General features: G+C 40.3%; 2 protein-coding genes across 4 annotated transcripts in view; both read left to right on the plus strand.

Annotated features, from left to right (window-relative positions):
* The window catches only part of nherf2 (NHERF family PDZ scaffold protein 2), a 31,389-nt gene extending 24,488 nt beyond the window's left edge, over window positions 1–6,901 (plus strand). Inside the window, exons 5-6 of the mRNA XM_061988157.2 lie at window positions 3,231–3,452; window positions 3,535–6,901. Coding sequence (XP_061844141.2) covers window positions 3,231–3,452; window positions 3,535–3,702 — 390 coding nt within the window. The 3' untranslated portion in view covers window positions 3,703–6,901. The remainder of the gene's footprint in view (window positions 1–3,230; window positions 3,453–3,534) is intronic.
* Window positions 6,902–13,439: 6,538 nt separating this feature from the next.
* On the plus strand, window positions 13,440–24,156 carry pter (phosphotriesterase related). Of its 3 annotated transcripts, XM_072916408.1 has the most exons (6): window positions 14,210–14,228; window positions 14,298–14,399; window positions 14,553–15,010; window positions 17,101–17,366; window positions 20,935–21,075; window positions 23,686–24,155. In XM_072916408.1, the coding sequence occupies exons 3-6, from the start codon at window positions 14,579–14,581 to the stop codon at window positions 23,894–23,896; spliced, it is 1,050 nt and encodes a 349-aa protein (XP_072772509.1). In that variant the 5' UTR covers window positions 14,210–14,228; window positions 14,298–14,399; window positions 14,553–14,578; the 3' UTR covers window positions 23,897–24,155. The 3 variants fall into 3 exon arrangements, with proteins under 3 accessions (XP_061844144.1, XP_072772509.1, XP_072772508.1); XM_061988160.2 differs by lacking the exons at window positions 14,210–14,228; window positions 14,298–14,399 and adding an exon at window positions 13,440–13,550 and having other exon boundaries at window positions 23,686–24,156; XM_072916407.1 differs by lacking the exon at window positions 14,210–14,228 and having other exon boundaries at window positions 14,248–14,399.
* The last annotated feature ends 190 nt before the right edge of the window (window positions 24,157–24,346 follow it).

Here is a 24,346-nt window from a genome sequence, read left to right on the forward strand (position 1 = left end):
TTATCTAAAGTCAGGGGTTGTGAAATTTGTCGCAGAGCACAACCAGTCAGACTTTCCTTACTCATCTTTGCACTGGCATATGCAATGCCCTGATCACTAATCGTACAACAACCAAGGAGCGCATGCGGTCAAAATAAATTGCAGCATTAATCTGCGTTTAAGCATGAATAATGCGAAAATTCTTTGTGATTAATCGCATGTGTTGACTCTGACATGTTAACTGTAACAACGATTCTAATTAAACAAATTCCCTTTTACTGATCTAAAAAATATGTTTTTGTTTACTACAAATAAAGCTTGCGTTCAGCTAAACCCTCCCAGATTTCACACATATCTGTGAGTAAATTGAGACCAGATTTACATTATTCCAATATTTTTTATTAAATTATATTGTTTAGGTTTATGTTTAGGAAAAACCTAGCTATGGGCAGTGTGTCTCAATTATTGTCTGTTACAAATCCACTAGGAAAAAGAAAACATTCCGACCCCGTTCTCTCACAACTATAAATATTAGCATTTGTCAATACAATTATTATAAATGTTATAAGTACACCTCTGCATGACATTGTTATATACCTTATTAACATTAAAGCAAAACAAAAAAGAAAGAAATGTACAGTAAACTAAAAACAAATTATTATATTTTATTTTATTATTAATTATACATATCTTTATATTATTTATTATTAATATGCATATACATGTATATATGTAACCGGTGTTCTCTTCCTCTGCATTGTGTGTAGACTTTAATGAACACGACCGACAACCAGGGGTTGCTGCTTAGCTCCACTTTACTTGTGTTAACTCATCTTAACTCATGTTACCATGAATTATTTATGTGGACCCCGACTTAAACAAGTTGAAAAACGTATTCGGGTGTTACCATTTAGTGGTCAATTGTACGGAATATGTACTGTAGTGTACTGTACAATCTACTAATAAAAGTTTCAATCAATCAATCAATTAATGCATCTGACGATACAGGAAATACAAACGTCAATATTTTTCTGCCATCGTCGAGCCCCTCTCCCGTTATCGTGGACAGAAGGGCAGTTCCGTATGACAACACAGTGAAATAAAAACATACCTGACAATACAGGAAATACAAATCCCAATATTTTTCTGCCATCGTCGAGCCCCCACACAAATATGTACAGTACAGAACAACAAATAGCTAACTTTAAGTTCTTAACGAAACTATAAATGCACTTTTCTGTTGTCGCATGGACGCCTACCTCTCCCGTTACTGTGGACAAAAGGGAAGTAGAAAGGCGTGTTCAACACATTTAAAAAGGCAGGTGTCACAACAATTAGTGCAGTAGGAGGGACAACGACACAATGGTTCCACATTGACAAAACATCGAACAACCTTCAGGTATTTGAATGTAACTTACACATTTTGTGTAATTATAACAATCATACAACATCATAAAATACATTATGTACATGACATAATTGACCACGTTAGATATATATATATATATATATATATATATATATATATATATATATATATATATATATATATATATATATATATATATACTATATTGCCCAAAGTATTTGGCCACCCATCCAAATTTCCAGAGTGGAACTGTCATAGGATGCCACCTGTGCAACAAATCCAGTCGTGAAATGTCCTCGCTCCTAAATATTCCAAAGTCAACTGTCGTCTTTATTATAAGAAAATGGAAGAGTTTGGGAACAACAGCAACTCAGCCACCAAGTGGTAGGCCACGTAAACTGACAGAGAGGGGTCAGCGGATGCTGAAGCGCATAGTGCAAAGACTTTCTGCACAGTCAGTTGCTACAGAGCTCCAAACTTCATGTGACCTTCCAATTAGCCCACGTACAGTACGCAGAGAGCTTCATGGAATGGGTTTTCATGGCTGAGCAGCTTTGTCTAAGCCATACATCACCAAGTCCAATGCAAAGCGTGGGATGCAGTGGTGTAAAGCACGCGTCTCCACTGCTCTAGAGTCCAGTGGCGACGCGTTCTCTGGAGTGATGAATTCACTCTATTCCATCCGGCAATCTGGTGGAGGAGGAATTATGGTATGGGGTTGTTTTTCAGGAGTTGGGCTTGTCCCCTTAGTTCCAGTGAAAGGAACTTTGAATGCTCCAGGATACTAAAACATTTTGGACAACTCCATGCTCCCAACCTTGTGGGAACAGTTTGGAGCGGGCCCCTTCTTTTTCCAACATGACTGTGCACCAGTGCACAAAGCAAGGTCCATAAAGACATGGATGACAGAGTCTGGTGTGGATTAACTTGACTGGCCTGCACAGAGTCCTGACCTGAACCCGATAGAACACCTTTGGGATGAATTAGAACGGAGACTGAGAGCCAGGACTTCTCGACCAACATCAGTGTGTGACCTCACCAATGCGCTTTTGGAGGAATGGTGGAAAATTCCAATAAACACACTCCGCAACCTTGTGGACAGCCTTCCCAGAAGAGTTGAAGCTGTAATAGCTGCAAAAAGTGGACCCACATCATATTGAACCCCATGGGTTAAGAATGGGATGGCACTTCAAGTTTATATGTGAGTCAAGGCAGGTGGCCAAATACTACTATATATATATATATATATATATATATATATATATATATATATATATATATATATATAAAATATGTATATTGTTTTTTGGTCTTTAAGAATTTTTTTTTAAAGTGCATCAATTTGCCTGAAATTTAAAAGAAAAATGTTTCAATGTTTCAAATTTATTAGCAGCATTAGCTCAGGAGCACAATATATAAAACAATTGAACCCAAAACACAAAAATTAATAAAAAAAATTGTGCTGATTTTTTTTTTTTTTTTTTTTTATCAAAATGAGGAAGTCACTTTTAGATAAATAGATTTAAAGATGCGATGAGGTGGCGACTTGTCCAGGGTGTACCCCGCCTTTCGCCCGATTGTAGCTGAGATAGGCTCCAGCGCCCCCCGCGACCCCAAAGGTAATAAGCGGTAGAAAATGGATGGAAAATGAGGAAGTCACTTTTAATTGCTACAACCGAGTAGTGTTGTAGTGCACATCATTTTGAAGTGGGGTTTAAAGCATGATACTGCATGATACTGATAAAGTATTTTCCCTGGGGTCACATGAGCACATTTTTTTTTAAAAAGTCATACGAAAAGTTTGGACACCCCTTGGTTGGTTCCAGCATTTTCACTATTCAAAAATATGTATTTATTTTAAGTATTCTCCTACTTCCCACAGGTGTACATGGACGAATCCTCCACAGAAGTCGCCTCATCCGCGCCTTCGCCCACCACTGAACACCTTTGTACCGCAGAAGCACCCATCGTACACGTCACACTGACGGACACCGCCATCACAAACATGTCCCCCAAACCGCGAGCCAATGGGAGCTATGCATCCCAGTCCTCAACCGGCTCTACCACCCAATCCGAGATCAGTAGCTCTGATATGAGCTTCCAGGTGAGAGAGAAAGAAGTGTGCGTGTGAGGTGAATCTAAATAATGAGATAGGTTTATAATTATGTTTATGTTCAACGTTTGAGGTCCCCGATGAGGACGACAGGCGTGTTTCGGACCCTTTCATAGACAGTGGTCTTCGTTTGAGCCCCACAGCGGCCGAGGCGAAGCAAAAGGTTCTTGCCGGGCGCAACAGAAAGAGGGCGCCCCTTATGGACTGGAGCAAGAAACAGGAGATCTTCAGCAACCTCTGAGTGCACAGAACTGAAAGAATGCGGACTATGATTTATGAATTGTTACATGTCAGCACCATCAACTTGCGAGTAACTGAAACTAACAAGCAATTAAGAACCGAACACCTCAAGCCATAGCAATATTTTTAAGAAAGTGGGCCCTTACACTTAATCGGTTCCATTTGCATTATAAAGAAACTATTTTATCATGCATTTTAACTACATTTCCTATTAGAGAAAGTGTTGTGCACATTGATTTAAATGCACATTGGGAAAAAATAAAATTTTAAAGATGAATTTAAAGCACTGGAAAAATTGCAATGTTTTTGCCTGTGCCCGCTTCCTAAAGTTAGACTTGATCATAAAATCTAAAAATGTTAATATTTCATAAATGTTATATTTCTTTATATATATTTATGTTATTTCTTATCCCATTTACTATACTTTATTGTTAAAAGAACAGAGTGTAACTTATTTTCTGGACTATAGAGCAGTGGTTCTTAACCTTGGAGGTACGGAACCCCACCAGTTTCATATGCACATTCACCGAACCCTTTAGTGAAAAATTAAATGTTGGGTTTTTTTTCAAATTCAAGACAAAGTTGTATGTTTTTGGTAACACTTTAGTATGGGGAACATATTCTAAGTAACAAATACTTCATTTATAGTTTTTTGGACACTAGGGGAACATATTCTAAGTAACAAAGACTTAATTTAGAGTTATTTGGTTAGGGTTAGGGTTAAAGCCAGGGTTAGAGGGTTAGGGTTATAATAAGGCCATGCCGTTTAAAGCATTAATAAGTACTTAATAATGACTAGTTAAGAGCCAATATGTTACTAATTTGCATGTTAATAAGCAACTAATTAATGGTGAATATGTTCCCCATACTAAATTGTTACCATGTTTTATTACTGGTGCACAAAATGAACCGTGCATGAACATCACCTTGTTCAAAGAACAAAACCAACAAAGCGCATAAACTCACAACAAATTACACACCTGCAAATCAGTCTGACATCTGCTGTTGTCCGTAATACGCCCGATAGGGAGAAGTTTTTATTCACACGATGAGTTGGGTGTGTCTTGACCTCCGCCGAACCCCTAGGGTTCGATCGAACCCAGGTTAAGAACCACTGCTATAGAGAATTTAAGCCGCACCCACCAAATTATAGAAGAAAAAATATTCACTTATTTTAGCCGCACCGGACAATAAAGCCGCAGATATATACGAGATATTTGTAAATGTTTATTTACATAGCTTAATTGTTTCCAAACAGTGCCTGTAACACAGCAGTAAAACGGATGATTAAACAAAACAGAAGTCATCGTCATGGACCCACGAGCTGCGGAAGCTAGCTCTCTAATCAGCTAAACAGACTCAATAACTCCACGGTGACGTATTGGTGAATTTACGAAATTGAAACAATACAAAAAGAATGTCATTGTAAGTAATACTAATACAGACACTTGTAAACTTCTAAACGTGTTAGCATATTTGCTAATGCCAACGGCGCTAGCCAGATTATACTACGATAGCACGTACAAATATGCATGAAAAAACTCCTACAGACATCACACATGGGATGGTTTGCTAAGCATGAATTGTTTTAGTTACATTGTAAAACTTACAAACATTGCTTGGAGTAATGAATGAAAATCCTTTCGAGCAGAAACTCTGGACGATTTTACTTCCGGTTCAAGGCACGAAACCGGAAGTACATTTTCAACCAGCAACACCTGCAGTGAGCGAACTCATCCAAAAGATGGCACCATAGCACAAACAATAACACACCTTTTCAGCGTCTCTGTCGGTGTAATATAAAACGTTTTTTGTTGAATACAAAGTATTATGGCCGTTAACGAAGAAAAATCCATAAATTAACCCCACCGTTCTACTGGCCACTGGGTTCAAAGCGTTGGAAAAAAGTAGCAGCTTAAAGTCCGTAAAATACTGGAGTTAAAATTCACACTTTATTTGGGTCCTCAGATTTTCACTCACTCCTGTTGCCCTAACACACATGTCACTTGATCCACTCAGAAAAAATAAAATACATTTAAATAAATAAATAAAAGATTTTTGTACAAATCGGGATTCTTATTTTTAACGATTATTATTCTATTAAAAAAAAATCAATAATCGATTGCTTTGTTTTTTGCTTTGTTTTTCAAAAATCCGTCCCTTCCAGCCACTTTTGTAAATGTTCGGGTAGAATTTTATTAAACAAAACCAGTTTTCTTTCAAGTAATATATACATTTATCAGAGTTGTTTATTTATTTTATGGAGGAATGTAGTTATTCGTAGAACTGGCACACAGTGTTATTAAAAAAAATGTTGATTTTGAATCAGGAATCGTTTTGAATCGAGAATCGATTCTGAATTGAATTATTGCCCCCAAGATTCGTATCAAATTGAATCGTGTGGTGCCCAAAGATTCACAGCCCTACTATTCGCATAAAGGCAATGCATGTTTTTGCTAATTATATACCTAAAAACTCTGTCTGGGATTAGAAATATTGTACAAAGATAAAATAAAGTTGCCTGCAATGGGCCAACACAAATTAAGAGTAGTTCAATATGTCTATTCTCAGATTTAGAGTTGGAAAAAAATACAGAAATGTAAGATTATATTGAGAGAGTTACAATAAGCAAATGGCACTGATTCGGTGGAATGGCTATCATAAAAGACTGAAAGTGATGTACATGCATACATGATCTGTTCTGTGAAATGCTCACACTTCACTCTGTGGGCAGACACACACATTAATGACAAATGTGACATTGTGTGGACCATACACACATCCTGTACTGTAAAGTAGTCTTAAAGATATGCTTTGATTTTATCTGCCTGTCTGATTCAGCTATAGAAGCTTTTGTTGTTATTGAAGCTTTCGAAGCTATGTTGATTGTCTATTTTCTACCGCTGGTCCCTGTCGGGGTCGCGGGGGGTGCTGGAGCCTATCCCAGCTGCATTCTGGCGGAAGGCGGTGTACACCCTGGACAAGTCGCCACGTCATCGCGGATGCTATGTTATTTAATTAATGTTAATTTAAACACAAACATATCAACATAACATCAGCGCTTCAGTGTAAGAGGTGTGTTTATAAAGGGAAGGATGCACTGTAAAAAGTGAAATGTTTGCTCAGGTAGACCATGTGATCCTTTTGTGAGAAATGTTCTCTGTAGTCTGCTTGTGTGAGTGTGCGTGTGTGCGTGTAAAATGCTGTAATTAAATAATCATATTTTTTTTCAAAACTTGACATTTTTATTTGTCACTGACACATATTGACCAGCATGTGGGAATATCTGCAGTAGACCTGATTGATTATGCTATGAACTAACCCAGGGGTCGGCAACCCAAAATGTTGACAGAGCCATATTGGACAAAATAAATAAATAAATAAAATCTATCTGGAGCTGCAAAAAATGAAAAGCCTTATATAAGTGTTATAATGAAAGTAACCCGTGATGTAAGTGTCTATATTAGCTATATAAGCCTACTATCAAAGGCTCAATCTTCGTTGACGGAAATGTTGTATTTTAATTTTTATTCGACACATTTTTGCAGCATTGGAAAACATTAGTAAAATGGAGGCTTCTCACAGGATGAGATGACTCCTCGAAATTACTGACTCAGAAAAATGTGTGTGCAAGTTTAAGGAAACGGCAGGCTGTCTTCTTCTAATGGATTTATTACAATCTTTGCAAGCTGGGTAATGTTTGCTGTGGTCTGGAACAACATGGCACACAAACAACTATCAGAAATGAAGCCAATATTACATACAGATAATGTGCCATGAGACATGCAAATATAAATTAAATACACAGAGGACATAAGTAAAGGAAATTAAACGAGCTCAAATATACCAGTAACCATACGCGATAATGTATATGTGAAGTGAATTGTATTTTGTTGTTGTGAGAGCAAATGGGAGTGTTAAGTTTCACTATGGTGTGCTCTCCCATGTCATTCTCACAATGAACACTAGCTGGCAGTGTTGTGTGTTGAATAAGATGCCTGTCCTATCTGTAAATTGAAAAAAAAGAGGATGTTCCTGTTACGAGTCGACAACATATGCTTCAGAGAGTTTATTCCTCCGAATTAATATAAGTAAACCAACGCCCTAATACCACCATCTCTGTTAAAAAATTGTGTGTGTTGTGTTCAAGCAATGGACAAAACCTGTAATTCAGAAACACTCCAAAAATGGAAGCTGTTGTCAGGAGTAATTGTTTGTGTTTGGGTGATTTTTGACTCCTGCGCTCCCCCTAAAGCAAGGGTGTCAAACGTACGGCCCGAGGGCCAGATCAGGACCGCGAACAGGTTTTATCAGGCCCGCGGGATGAGTTTCCTAAGTATAAAAATTAACCTGAAATTTTTTAATTAAAGAAACAGCTGTTCTAAATGTGTCCACTGGATGTCGCAGTAGCAATTATTTGTATCTTTGTAGATGATGCTACATATGTACAAAATAAACCACATGATGTTAGTACATCAGTCGAGGAAAATGATCAAACTACATAAATAACATCCTGTAATTTGATTTTGATATTTTTTTTAAAATCTTGATAGATTGAAAATGAACACCAATGAGTTGACTGATGAACATTATCACATAATTTATTCAGAAAATATAAATAACGACGAATAAAGTATATATACTATTAACCGCAACATGTAAGTGTAAAAAAGAAAACAACATTATGATTTGTACAATTTCCGAATGTGCTTGTTCTATTTTTAAACAAAGAAAACAATCTGAAGTTGTCTTTATTTTTAAGTTATCGTGCCGTGATTTGGGAGTAGATTTTTCTCCATGTGGCCCCCGATCTAAAATGAGTTTGACGTCCCTGCCCTAAAGCCATGGAGGTTCATTTATTGCGTTTGTGCTGCTTAATTCGTTGATTTTATTGTTGAGGATCTCAAGGCTGTTGTGTTGACCTACTCAGTGGCCTAGTGGTTAGAGTGTCCGCCCTGAGATCGGTAGGTTGTGAGTTCAAACCCCGGCCGAGTCATACCAAAGACTATAAAAATGGGACCCATTACCTCCCTGCTTGGCACTCAGCATCAAGGGTTAAAATTGGGGGTTAAATCACCAAAAATGATTCCCGGGCGCGGCACCGCTGCTGCCCACTGCTCCCCTCACCTCCCAGGGGGTGAACAAGGGGATGGGTCAAATGCAGAGGACAAATTTCACCACACCTAGTGTGTGTGTGTGACAATCATTGGTACTTTAACTTTAACTTGTGTTGAGTGTGAATAATGGCTACTCTTAGGGCCATGCTACTTTTATTCCTCACACCTGATGAAACACACAGTTACGGGAAATGAAGAGCATGATGCAAAAATAATCTGTTAATAAATTATAGCCTCCTAACACGGGATGCTTTTCGTTTTGATGTGCTAATTTAAGACATTGACATTTAGCGATTGTTTATTTGCAGTCGGAGAGAACGCAAAATGAGCTAAACATGGAAAAAGTGGAAGAAACCATGAGCGTACCTTGTATGATGTTGCGAAGATTACAGTAGTTAGTGCCGTTATCAAACAGGCTGGACCAGAAGGCCGACATGGATGCACCCTGCAGGAGAGCCATCCAAAGAAACTCTTAGATGTTTTGGATATTTTTGTGATGAATCAAGTGATGCGGCTTACATCTACGCGGCAGCCGAGGCCCACGGCTGTGGAAGATAATGTGAAATTAACGCTCCCCACCTGACCAACAGCTGAGGTGTGGTTGGCGTGGATTAGTGACCGGGCCCAGCTGGTGTAAAGCAGAGAGGAGATTACTCACAATTAATCCATTGTAGAAATCTTGCATTTGTTACCTCGTAGGAGCCCATGGCTTCAATCTGAGTCACAACGGCCATGTTAGCCTGACTGCACGGCACCGCAAGCAGCCTGCACAGCAATCACGTATTGTACCTCTGCATTCAAAGTAAAATTAACGTTTCTTACCACACAATCTTGCAGAAGGCGTTTGTGGAGTCAGTCGGGGCGGCGTGCGTCAAAATGCACAATCCCAAAACGAGGACAAGAGCTCCGCACTGAATTTTGGAGGACATGATAGCACACAGTCAAAAAAAAGTAGCAAAAGCAGGTCTGTTGTCCGCAGGTTGGTCAGGCAGGACTGTGTGTTTTTCTAAAGAACTCTTTTAGTGAGACGCGGCAAGCGAGCGATCATGTGGCGCCGTGCAAAATTGATTAGCATGACACTTGACATGACACAAAGAACTCCGGCTTATTAGTGATTCCCAGAGCCCAAAAAAAGTCTGCGGGCTATAGAGCGTTTTCTATTCGGGCTCCAGTACTATGGAATGCCCTCCCGGTAACAGTTAGAGATGCTACCTCAGTAGAAGCATTTAAGTCCCATCTTAAAACTCATTTGTATACTCTAGCCTTTAAATAGCCCCCCCCTTTTTTAGACCAGTTGATCTGCCGTTTCTTTTCCTTTCTCCTCTGCTCCCCCCTATCCCTTGTGGAGGGGGAGACACACAGGTCCGGTGGCCATGGATGAAGTGCTGGCTGTCCAGAGTCGAGACCCGGGGTGGACCACTCGCCTGTGCATCGGTTGGGAACATCTCTGCGCTGCTGACCCGTCTCCGCTCGGGATGGTTTCCTGCTGACCCCACTATGGACTGGACTCTTACTATTATGTTGGATCCACTATGGACTGGACTCTCACAATATTATGTCAGACCCACTCGACATCCATTGCATTCGGTCTCCCCTAGAGGGGGGGCGGGTTACCCACATATGCGGTCCTCTCCAAGGTTTCTCATAGTCATTCACATCGACGTCCCACTGGGGTGAGTTTTTCCTTGCCCGTATGTGGGCTCTGTACCGAGGATGTCATTGTGGCTTGTGCAGCCCTTTGAGACACTTGTGATTTAGGGCTATATAAATAAACATTGATTGATTGATTGATTGATTGACTTCACGGTGGTTGTGACCAGGGGCGCCGCTAGGGATTTTGGGCCCCATGAAAATAATCTTTACAGGGCCCCCAACACAGTGTCATTATTTTTTCTGTATTATAATTTCAACATCATTAGGGGCCTCTCTGGGCCCCCCTCCATCATGGGCCGCTAGAATCCGTCTCCTTTACCCCCCCTTTTCGGCGCCCCTGGTTGTGACACTAGCAACATGCTTGTGGAGCCCGTCTGGTCCAGCCTGGTCCAGACCCTGCCTCCGTTCCGCCCGGATCTCGAACCTGTGTCGTCTTGAATGAGAGACGAGTGCGCTAGACACCGAGCTGAAAGCCCAACTGTCAGCTCAATGTCAAGGGCAAGCTCTTTAAGGGGTCATGATTTATGTTGTCTACATTTTGAACACTTCCTTGTCATCAATCAATCAATCAAAGTTTATTTATATAGCCCTTAATCAGAAGTGTCTCAAAGGGCTGCACAAGCCACAACGACATCCTCGGCTCAGATCCTACATCAGGGCAAGGAAAAACTCAAACCAATGGGCTACAATGAGAAACCTCGGAGGGGACCGCAGATGTGGGGAATCGTTTAATCGTTTAAAAATCATTTAAAGGAGACCATTGTATAAACACACTTACCATCCACAACAGTAAATTTGTGTACATGGACAACATTTATTTATTCTGATCATCATTCGGATTAGAATGTTACTGTGTACGCGGACCCTGACAAAAAAATTATCTGATTATGACGTGCATTTTCATGCATCACACCTTAAATTGTGCTTTGTTTTAAAGATGTGCTATTTGGATAAACACAGTATGAGAAAACAATTTTTAAGGAATTTTACCTTTGCAACCTCATTATACTATTGGCTAAGTTTTATATTCATAAATGTAAGTTTCTTAATACCCGACCTGTTTTTTGTGCCTTTAAAAAAGAATTAGAACTTTACTTTAAAGCGCTTTCTACCTCTAACAACCAAAAAGCTGTGAAAACTATGATGCTGTGCTCCAAATTTGAACTATTTACGGAACTTGTGTGAGCCTATGGCTTTACACATTTAGTTGCTTTATTGAGTTTACAACCCCCTGGCGCTGTATTGTACTGTTTCTGTACTTGGTTTGATTATTATTATTGATCTGCTTGTTTGTAAATGTTGAATATTATAAATAAAGGTTTATAATTAAAAAAAATATATACAAATAAAATTAGAAGATTTTACTTTGACATGCGCAGAACCTAACAAATGAAAAGATGTGTTTTTATTTTTGCTATGGCGCCATCTTTTGGACGAGTTTGCTCACTGCAGGTGCTGACTAAGCAGTGACTTCCAAGTTCCACTGTAAACAGACATGGTCTATAATGGTATATATATGTATGTGTATATATATATATATATATATATATATATATATATATATATATATATATATATATATATATATATATATATATTATTTTTTATTTTTTTATATATATTTTTTTTTTCATCCCCCTTCTATTCACTACTCTTTTTTTAACTCTAGTGATGCTGTGTAATACAGAAAATTACTTGTGTCATGTGGGACTTGATACAAGTCTGTTATTATTCTACAAAACTCATATTTTGATGCATATCTGTTGATGATGAAGCAAAACTACTAATATTGTCAATACACCAACAGCCAAATTGGCTTTATGACAAACTATTGTACAGTCAGTTCAGTTGTTTATATTTTCAAGTAAATGTATATTAAGACATGACAGCAGTGAAATACATCTACATTCTGTAGGAAAAAAATCGCTGGTAAATGTTATAGCAATAATATAAGTTGTGTGCATTATTGTGTCTGTCGTATTCATATTTAAATTTTTTATCCTGTTAAGCGTCTTTGAGTGTTCTGAAAAGCGCTATACCAAATAAAATGTATTATTAGGGCCCGCATGGCCCATTGTATAAGGACTCCCAAAGGGAGTCCTTATACAATGGGACATAAGGACCTATTGAATTTGTAAGGTTTTATTCTTTCTTTCTTATTCTTCCGCCGCCTCTTTGAGCACTAATTTGACCCACTTAACATGCTTCAAAACTCACCATATTTTACCCACCTATCAGGACCTGCGAAAATTGTCTTTTAATAAAAAATTTTTTTTTTAAAAACTCAAAATTGCGCTCTAGCGCCCCCTAGGAAAAAAAAAACTAGACTGCCTATATCTCCCACTAGGAAGATCGGAGAGACATGAAACACAAACCTTTATGTAGGTCTGACTCAGACCTAGTTTTCATAATTGTATATCATCGGGCAGAAATCAACAGGAAGTTGGCTATTCCCCCTTCAAGACAAAAAAGTACTAAAAACAGTCACTTTTGCCTCTTTGAGCTGCAATTTGACCCCCTTAACACGCTTCAAAACTCACCAAACTGAGCGCACACATCAGGACTGGCACAAATTGCGATCTAATAAAAAAACCTAACCCCAAATTTAAAAATTGCGCTCTAGAGCAATTTTTGAATAAAACTGAGAAAAAACTGCTCCTCGGAAGAAAAAAATGACAAAACTGCCTGTAACTCCCACTGGGAAGGTCGGAGAGACATGAAACAAAAACCTCTATGTAGGTCACACTTAGAACTGCATTTCATAAATTGACAACCCCCAGCAAAAATCAACAGGAAGTTTGCTATTCCCCCTTCAAAACAAAATTTTTGTAAAAAAAACGGTCACCTTTCTTCAAACATTATCTCCTCTGAGCGCGTTTGTTGTTTCAGCTTCAAACTAACACAGGAGAGAGATTGAACCCTTCTGATTAAAAGTTGGCGAAAGCGTTTTGATACCTGCTCCGGTTTTGATTTTATGACCCTTCAAAGAACCGCTTCGCTGATGCTGCTGCGCTGCTGTTTTTTTAAGATGGCTGCTTAAAAGCAGGATGCACCAACGTGCCCACACAATGCAGACTAGGTAGGTACACTAGACAAAAGTATTGGGACACTTAAGCCGAAAACTGGACAAAATTATTGGGACACTTGGGACTACAATTTGACAAAAGTATTGGGACACTTACGACTAAAAGTAGACAACAGTATTGGGAAATTTAGGACTACCACTGGACAAAAGTATTGGGACACTTACACCGGACAAAAGTATTGGGACACTTGGGACTAAAACTTGACAAAAGTATTGGGACACTTAGGACTAGCACCTGCCAAATACGCGGGCCCGACCAATGCTGCTTGCAGCTTTAATTATTATTATTATTATTATTAAATCAGTGTTAAGGAAAATGAGTTCACATCCGGGTCACTGGCACAGTAGCTAACTAAGCTAGCTGCAGCAGCTGGCAACAATTTCGCTGGTGGGCATACATACAGTGCAATAATCTCCGATTCACAAAATATAACCAACAGAAAAGTTCACTCTTACTTGTGAAAAGTAATCCCCCGTGACCTGTTTCCCACGGTCCGCCTGGTTCTTCCTTGTTCTTTCTGCTGCTCAAAGAGGAGTAAGACGACCGGTTCAAGATGGCGGCCGAATTCCCTGCGCCGCAGCGCCCAATGCTGCATCTATTCACGTACGATATCTATGGCTTCACTTGCCCTGCGAATCCGAGAGGGGAACAGTTGAATGCTCAGAGTAAAGGTCAGCGGCGTTCCTCCTCGCCAATATAAGTCGGTGAAATTTTAACTTCTGCTTAACGACACGTTGCAGTGTTTTGTCTTTTTCAAGCCGTTTTTGCTGGAATGAAAGGATCTTAGCGTGTTGTAACTGCAGCCTGCAGCGAAATAAGCTTCTAAGACTAAGCTTTTAAAGGTATGCTTCATTCAGTCTTACTACTTTAGTTAGTAATTGAGAGTCCTGCTCTGCTGAGCTTGTCTGCTCTGTGTACTAACCTGACAATCAAAAATGCGTGCACAGTCTGACAGCCTGTCAATCATTAATCACTGCCTGTTTTGCATTTGACAGCTTGCAGGAAACGCCAAGTACCTGCCATGCCGGAGCTAAGCGGCAAGGTCCAGACTGTTCTGGGTCTGCTGGACCCGGACCAGCTGGGCCGCACCATGACCCACGAGCACCTGACCATGACCTTTGGGTGCTGTTACGTCCCCCCGCCGCCGGGCGAGGAGAAGATTGCGGAGGACCCCTTCCACATGCAGCACATGCACTGGCTCAGGCAGAACCCGTACAGCAGCCGCCAGAACCTGCTGCTGCAGCAGGAGACGGCCGCCGTGCGCGACGAGCTGCTGGCCTACAGGAAGGCCGGCGGGGGCGCCATCGTGGAGAACACCACCACGGGCATTGACCGGGACCTGCCCACCCTGAGGAAGTTGGCCAAGGAGACGGGGGTCCACATTGTGGCGGGGGCGGGCTACTATGTGGACTGCACGCACAGCGACGCCACCAGGAAGATGAGTGTGGAGAAGGTGTGTATTGAAGTGACACACACACACACACACACACACACACACACACACACACACACACACACACACACACCCTTAGGAATCTATTTAGGATCGGGGTAAATAAGAATCACAATTCGGGTATGAATTTTTTAAAAATTCACCTTGTACACTTGTTATGTGTAAGTAATATGCAACTTTACTTATTTGATACTTGTTTATATTAAGACTTTTGTTCAATCAATCAACTTATTTATTTGTGTAGCCCTAAATCACAAATGTCTCAAAAGGCTGCACAATGCCACAACCACATCCTCGGCTCAGAGCCCACATCAGTTCAATGAAGGACCTATTACATTTGAATCGCTTGTGTGCTATTTTGTGCTTAGCTGTCGTGTAGCTGCTGGCTTCTAGTAGGCAATTAGCCCACCGTGTTTACTGTTTTTTAATGGCTTCAGTAAAATACAAGAAAAGACCTGGGCAATTATTTTGACTCGGCGGGCCAAATTTAGACAAAAAAAATGTGTCTGGGGGCCGGTATATCTATTTTTAGGAACACTGATACGAAACCTCACAATAATGTCTGATTGAATGCTAAAAACGTTATGACAGACCGCCTTAAAAAACGGAATGGAATTTGACATTTTTTTTACCGAATGAGACACCCAGAATGTACATGAAAATAAAGAATGTGGGATTTACAATATTAACTATGAATGATAAAACACTGAATATTGACAACATATGAACGTCACACCCCCTACCCATCGACATATTTTACAATCAAGCGAAACGCAACAAAAACAGCGAAATATGAATGCGAAGGGTAAAAAAAAAAAAAAACTACAATCTGATACATCTGATATATGACTAATCTTTAGAACTTTGTTGTAAAAGTCCCCTCCCGCGTCTGTCCCTGACACCCGCATTTTCAGGCTCTCTGTGGAAACGCTCCCCACCCACACTGATTGGTGCCTCGTTTGAGCAGCTGTGACTTAGATGACCATAGTAACTAATTAGATTACCATAGTAACTAGTATATCATGCAAAAGCGCAGATTCCAACCATTGAAATACCGTGTTTAGTTCAAGACTCACGGTCATTTAAAAACATCACTGCACATCATAATGGCAGCTACAGTTTCCATCTTAAAGATCTAAAAAAAATATTTGTGAATGTCGGGCGGGACAGAATTTAAAACGGGCCGCATGCTCTTGGAGACTCAAAGCGCTTTAAATAGTGAAACCCACATTCTTCTGGCTTATTTTTTTGGCTAAAATTAATATTGTTTCTGGTTACCGTTTTTATATTGATATTATCTTGATTTTGTATGTACTTTGTGTCATATTTTATTCATTATGGGACGAGCGGTAGAAAATGGATGGATGGTGCTTTTTCGTCACTTATTGTTTGTCTTTGGTACACTAATGTGTATATTATAGGCCATTGGTTTTTTGTTTTATTTTTGCAAAAATATTTATCTATTTTATATTGCTCTTTTTATCTTTGGTATGAACATTATTATGTAAACTCGAAGTAATTTTTTTTTTTTTTTGTTGTTGTTGTTGCTATTTTTGTTTTACAAAATTGTATTATTGATCATGTTATACTGCATTGTAATCTTTTGTTTTGTGATTGTGTGATGTTTTTTGCCTGGACCCCAGGCAGAATAGTCTCCATAGCGGCGTAGACTAATGGAGATCCTTAACAAACTAAACTAAAACTAAACAAACCAGTGTGGAGCAGGTGGGTAAAATGTCTTGCCCAAGGACACAACGGCAGTGACGAGGATGGCAGAAGCGGGGATCAAACCTGGAGCCCTGGAGCCCCAAGCAAATATGACAATTTATCGGGTAGTTTTGTGACGGAGTGGTGCAGTCACGGTTGTTGGGCCTTAAACAAGGTCATATGTTAGTCATACTGTAAGTCATAAGAGGAACATCTGCATCCATTTGTTATCCTGACCATATTGTGTATGTGAGTGATTGATTCCAGCAACCTTTTTTCATGTGCATTGACACTGTAAGAAGTTAATCGCCACGTGCATTAGACGGAACAAACTTTCCGCCCTAAAAAGCTTCTTAAATTGTGGTTTCTGTCCTACATGTCAGTTGACCGATGTCATCATCAGCGAGGTTCTCCATGGCGCCGACGGCACCAACGTCCGCTGCGGCGTTATCGGCGAGATCGGAACCAGCTGGCCCATCACAGAGAGCGAGAGGAAGGTGCTAAAGGCCACGGCGCACGCTCAAGCCCAGCTGGGCTGCCCCGTCATCATCCATCCCGGGCGCAATCCCACTGCTCCGGCTGAGGTGGTGCGCGTTCTCCAGGAGGCGGGAGGTGACATCGGCAAAACGGTCATGTCTCACCTGGACAGGTAAAAAAAAAAGCGTTTTAGTCATGGTGAAAGTCCTCAAAAGTGACTTTGGATATGGTCCCTAGAAACAGCTTTAGTGTTGTCATGTTTATTTTCAATGTACAGGCGGGAAAACACCGTGTGTTATGGAGCTAAAACATGGTTTACCACAGGGGTGTCAAACTCATTTTAGCTCAGGGGCCGCATGGAGGACAATCTATTCCCAAGTGGGCCGGAATGGTAAAATCAATCAATCAATCAATCAATCTTTATTTATATAGCCTTAAATCACAAGTGTCTCAAAGGGCTGCACAAGCCACAACGACATCCTCGGTACAAAGCCCACATACGGGCAAGGAAAAACTCACCCCAGTGGGACGTCGATGTGAATGACTATGAGAAACCTTGGAGAGGACCGCATATGTGGGTAACCCCCCCCCTCTAGGGGAGACCGAAAGCAATGGATGTCGAGTGGGTCTGACATAATATTGTGAGAGTCCAGTCCATAGTGGATCCAACATAATAGTAAGAGTCCAGTCCATAGTGGGGCCAGCAGGACACCATCCCGAGCGGAGACGGGTCAGCAGCGCAGAGATGTTCCCAGCCGATGCACAGGCGAGCGGTCCACCCCGGGTCCCGACTCTGGACAGCCAGCACTTCATCCATGGCCACCGGACCTGTGCCCCCCCGCCCCCCTCAAGGAAAAGGGGAGCAGAGGAGAAAAGAAAAGAAACGGCAGATCAACTGGTCTAACAGGGGGGCTATTTAAAGGCTAGAGTATACAAATGAGTTTTAAGATGGGACTTAAATGCTTCTACTGAGGTAGCATCTCTAATTGTTACCGGGAGGGCATTCCATAGTACTGGAGCCCGAATAGAAAACGCTCTATAGCCCGCAGACTTTTTTTGGGCTCTGGGAATCACTAATAAGCCGGAGTTCTTTGAACGCAGATTTCTTGCCGGGACATATGGTACAATGCAATCGACAAGATAGGACGGAGCTAGACCGTGTAGTATTTTATACGTAAGTAGTAAAACCTTAAAGTCACATCTTAAGTGCACAGGAAGCCAGTACAGGTGAGCCAGTATAGGCGTAATATGATCAAACTTTCTTGTTCTTGTCAAAAGTCTAGCAGCCGCATTTTGTACCAACTGTCATTTTTTAATGCTAGACATAGGGAGACCCGAAAATAATACGTTACAGTAGTCGAGACGAGACGTAACGAACGCATGAATAATGATCTCTGCGTCGCTAGTGGATAAAATAGAACGAATTTTAGCGATATTACGGAGATGAAAGAAGGCCGTTTTAGTAACACTCTTAATGTGTGATTCAAAGGAGAGAGTTGGGTCGAAGATAATACCCAGATTCTTTACTGATTCGCCTTGTGTAATTGTTTGGTTGTCAAATGTTAAGGTGGTATTATTAAATAAATGTCGGTGTTTAGCAGGACCGATAATCAGCATTTCTGTTTTCTTGGCGTTGAGTTGCAAGAAGTTAGCGGACATCCATTGTTTAATTTCATTAAGACACGTGTAAAATCATGGTGTGATAACTTAAAAATAAAGACAACTTCAGGTAGTTTTCTTTTTTATAAATAGAACAAACACATTCTGAAAACGTACAAATCACAAATAATCCTCTGGACAAAACACTTCAAGTTTGTTGACAATTCTGAGGAAATTGGTGCAGTTTCAAAAACACAATGAGCTTACACTTGGTCTCAGTGTATCTACATAGACAGGATTAAACTTTAAGTCGGAGTCTTTCTGGGATTGAACAAAAACACAACATGTAAACTCTTCTAGGTATCAAATACCTCCTTTGCATCAATCCAAAGCTAACTCAACAAACCGTGAAAAACGGAGGTAAAAACTATTCAAAGGGGTTAAAGGCCTACTGAAATGATTTTTTTTTTATTTAAACGGGGATAGCAGATCCATTCTATGTGTCATACTTGATCATTTCGTGATATTTCCATATTTTTGCTGAAAGGATTTAGTAGAGAACAACGACGATAAAAATCGCAACTTTTGGTCGCTGATAAAAAAAAAGCCTTACCTGTACCGGAAGTAGCGTGACGTCACAAGTTGAAAGTCTTCTCACATTTCCCCATTGTTTACACCAGCAGCGAGAGCGATTCGGACCGAGAAAGCGACGATTACCCCATTAATTTGAGCCAGGATGAAAGATTCGTGGATGAGGAACGTGAGAGAAGTATTAGAGTGCAGTGCAGGACGCATCTTTTTTCGCTCTGACCGTAACTTAGGTACAAGGGCTCATTGGATTCCACACTCTCTCCTTTTTCTATTGTGGATCACGGATTTGTATTTTAAACCACCTCGGATACTATATCCTCTTGAAAATGAGAGTCGAGAACGCGAAATGCACATTCACAGTGACTTTTATCCCCACGACAATACATCGGTGAAGCACTTTAGCTTCGGAGCTAACGTGATAGCATCGTGCTTAAATGCAGATAGAAACAAAAGAAATAAGCCCCTGACTGGAAGGATAGACAGAATATCAACAATACTACCAAACTCTGGACCTGTAACCACACGGTTAATGATGTACCGCCTGACAAAGCCTAGCAATGCTGTTGCTAACGACGCCATTGAAGCTAATTTAGCTACGGGACTCGACAGAGCTATGATAAAAACATTAGCTCTCAACCTAGCCAGCTCTAATCTGCTCATCAAAACCCGTGCTCACCTGCGTTCTAGCGATCGACGGCGCGACGAAGGACTTCACCCGATCATCGATGCGGTTGGCGTAGTCACGGTAGCGCGTCTGCTAGCCAAGTCAAAGTCCTCCTGGTTGTGTTGCTGTAGCCAGACGCTAATACACCGATCCCACCTACAGGTTTGTTCTTTGCAGTCTCCATTGTTAATTGAACAAATTGCAAAATATTCACCAACACAGATGTCCAGAATACTGTGGAATTTTGCGATGTAAACAGAGCTGTTTGTATTGGGATACAATGGTGACCGAATACTTCCGTTTCAACCATCGACGTCACGCGCAAACGTCATCATACCTAGACGTTTTCAACCGGAAGTTTCCCGGGAAATTTAAAATTGCACTTTATAAGTTAACCCGGACGTATTGGCATGTGTTGCAATGTTAAGATTTCATCATTGATATATAAACTATCAGACTGCGTGGTCGGTAGTAGTGGGTTTCAGTAGGCCTTTAAGTTCACTTTTCTCATGTTCGACAGAGACATTTTGGGGCAACGAGGGTGCCAAATGGCCATGTGTTCGAAGCAGAAGACATAAAACGTCAGGTTTTAAGTTTCATGTAGGTCCCCCTTTACTGTGTAGCTCTTGCTTGGCCCCGGTGTAAACCGTTTGCTTGCCTAACAGAATTGCTACTGTGACATCCAGTGGACACGTTTAGAACAGCAGTTTCTTTCATTAAAAAAAAAAAGCAGCTAATTTTTATACTTGGCAAACTCATCACGCGGGACGGATAAAACCTGTTCGCAGGCCATACATTTGACACCCCTGGTTTTCGACTTGTACTTTGAACATACAGTCAGTATTGTGTCAGTTCTGAATAGATGAACAGTATCTACTTTTATTAGGACCATCTTCAGTGAGGCCGAACTGCTGGAGTTTGCTGAGCTGAGAAGTTACCTGGAATACGACCTGTTTGGAACCGAGATGCTCAACTACCCATTCCACTCGGACATAGACATGCCAAGCGACAGCCAGAGAGTCAAGACGTGAGAGACCTTTCAAGTAGTTGTTCCTTTCCATGTCACCAGATGTTGATTCCTGGAACGCAGAACCAAATTGTCTTAATAGAACACCCGTCTTTTGCTAGATCCATTTTTGGACAAAGTAGTATCAGACAACAGAGTAAGACAGCTGTTTCACTTCCGATACAATACCGTAATTGGAGCCTTGAGTATTGGCAGACACTGGTATTGATCTGATACAATTTTAGTAGGAATCTTTCATAATTTTACTATTTTGTAGTGTGGAATGCAAGAAAAGGTTTGCTCAAGTGAAATTAGCCGAACAGAGAACAATGGTAGGTAATAAAAACATTAATGGTTTCATTATTAACTGTTTGGTATGGATTTATGGTGTGGTAATTGTTGACGACATTTTATTTGGGAAAATAATGTGTCCAGTACCGCTAATTTATCCCCGAAACACTCATCCGCCCCGTCCTGAACTAAACAATGTCGAGACTGCCACTTGAAACAGCGACTAAACTACGAATCTTAAGCTAACAAGGACAATCCATACACCCACAACACATCTCATCTGCTTGTGTTGTGCACGACATCATCGATGTAACATCAATGTAACATCGATGTACCAACAGAACAGCAGTTGCAACTTGAGAGGCTTTCTCTCTTTTTTTACTTACTAATCGTCAAGCTGGGGACAGCTGCACAGCACACTTCCTGCCGTCACAATAATAGCGCTGTGCGCCACATCCTGTCTGATTGCGCTAACAAAATAAAAGTTTGAAAACAGTACTTTCCACAAGCATGATGTATTCAAAGCACTTATTGATACATTTACAGAATTATTATGCTTTGACATAAAAAAAATTGGTCAAAATTGTCCAAAGATGTATTGCATAAGGATTTTTGCATTTAATTAACATTTTACTAAACTTTATTTGACGCAAAAAGCATGGACTCTAAGGTGGTAAAATAAGTGTAAAAGGAAAAGAAAAAAAAACAATTTCAACAAAAAATTAATTAGATTGTTTTTTATATTGCTATTATTTAAATTTGTTGTTATCGCTATTATTATTTGTACTTGTTTATGTGTTACATAAATTAATATCTGTTTAATTAAACTATATTTAAAGGTTGAGTTTGGGTGGTTTGATGGGGTAAGAGCGAACTAGTGTCACATACACCATGATGTCATAGCATAATAAAGCAAGTACTACTCCTCTGTTGTTTGCTAACGACATTTGGGACACCATTTCCCCCTGTGTTGCCATGTCACAAGAAACCTGTTTGCAACCTGTCTTCTTCAAGCTTTTTTCCCAGGGGAAAACTATTGTCTCATATTTGGGTGAACAATATTTCCATTATTTCATGTAGAAAATATGGACAAATATCCCAGCAGGCACAACACATTAAAACAGTGGTTCTTAACCTTGTTGGAGGTACCGAACCCCACCAGTTTCAAATGCGCATTCACCGAACCCTTCTTTAGTGAAAAATATTATTATATATCTTTTTTTTAATTCAAGACAAATGTATATGTTTTTTTTTACTGGTGCACAAAATGAACCGTGCATGAACATCACCTTGTTCCAAGAACAAAACCAACACAGTGCATGAACTCACAACAAATTACTGACAGGTTCAAACACCGAACTATATATTACACAAGACAAGAAGAAAGGAATCAAGCAGAGACATAGTTGAATTTTACTCATGAGGAGGAACGTATTGGGCTGTACACTCAGTTACAGTTTCACCCTACGCTCAAAGGTACAGTCCCACGTGCTCCTCTATTTATTCGGGAGGTCCCTAGTTAACATCACTGAAGCTGCTTCTGAAGGGAGGGGTAATGCAAGCAGCCCCAGTAGACACAATACATGATTATTCAGAATGGAAATGTGCCACTCACACTTTCGCCCTGTCTCTGTTTTGTCTGCGTTGAGGTACTCTGTGTCCGTCCTTGGCTGTCAGCAGGCAGGGTCTGGAAACAAACTGCTGACACGAGACAACTCGCAAAGCAAGATTACAAGTTGTGCCTTTGCACAGATAGAAAAGTACAACTTCAGCACAATTGATAACTATAGCAACGGCCTTTAAGCATAAGAGTTGTGTGATGTCTTATACATAATTATTGTAACATTTACACACCTGCAAATCAGATGTAAAATTAAAGGGAACATTGTTCGGGGGTATCCATAATAGGGATAGGGAGAAGTTTGTATTTACACGATGAGTCGGGTGTGTCTTGACCTTCGCCGAACCCCTGAGACCGACTCACCGAACCCCTACGGTTCGATCGAACCCAGGTTAAGAGCCACTCTATTAAAAGAACGTCAAGAACTTGTTGAATTAGGTCCTGAAATTGAGCAACTCAAACATAACGTTGAAACTACATGCTTTTTGACGACATTTTGTCAGTGAGGTAGTGACGTTGATGTGACCATTGAAATGTAGTCATTTCCCAAACATCAACGTATATACTCTGAATTTACAAGTACAACTATTTTGCAACGTTGTTTTGAAGTCAATTTAAAAAAAAAGACGTGTAATCAACGTATCAATGCCAATGCCCTGGTATTCGATCCCAAAGATGGTCACAGCTCTTCAGCTTTCTTTCTGCTTCTCTTCGTTCAGCTTGGCGTTCCTTGTAAAAGAGGGCTACGAGGACAAGATCGTCATCGCGCACGACATCCACACCAAGAACCGCTTAACCAAATATGGCGGCCACGGCTACTCGCACATCCTGACTAACATCGTTCCCAAGATGCTAGCCAGGGGCATCACGCAGACGCAGGTGGACAAGATCCTGGTGGACAACCCCAAACGCTGGCTGGCCTTCAAATAAATGGCGAGGCAGTTTTTGATTTTTATTTTTAAAAATTTAATGGAGCAATAAATGAACTTTAGAACCCTTCAATCAATCACAGAGTCTATGAAAAGGAATAGAATACCTTTATTGTCATTGCATTAAAAATACAATGAAATTGGAGTAAAATGTTTTGCCATACAAAAAAACAATCAGCATAGATATTAACAGTTATAAATAGTAGAAGTTCTAGGAAGAGATAAAGGACTATTAAAAAAGTGCAGTGCCTTGATGTGTTTTCTCATGTGTCGGACAGCCACTACTTCTGGAAAGAAGCTGTTCCTAAATCTGCTCGTTCTTGTTTTGAGACACCCCGAGGGGTAAAAAGTTACCCACAAACATAACAAAAGATTGTATCTTTTGGTATGTTTGTGGGTTTGGAGAGAAATCTACAATTTGCAAGTTCCTCTAAAGAAGGTACTTGACAAG

The sequence above is a fragment of the Nerophis lumbriciformis genome, linkage group LG27, assembly GCF_033978685.3.
Source record: "Nerophis lumbriciformis linkage group LG27, RoL_Nlum_v2.1, whole genome shotgun sequence".
NCBI lineage: Eukaryota > Metazoa > Chordata > Actinopteri > Syngnathiformes > Syngnathidae > Nerophis > Nerophis lumbriciformis.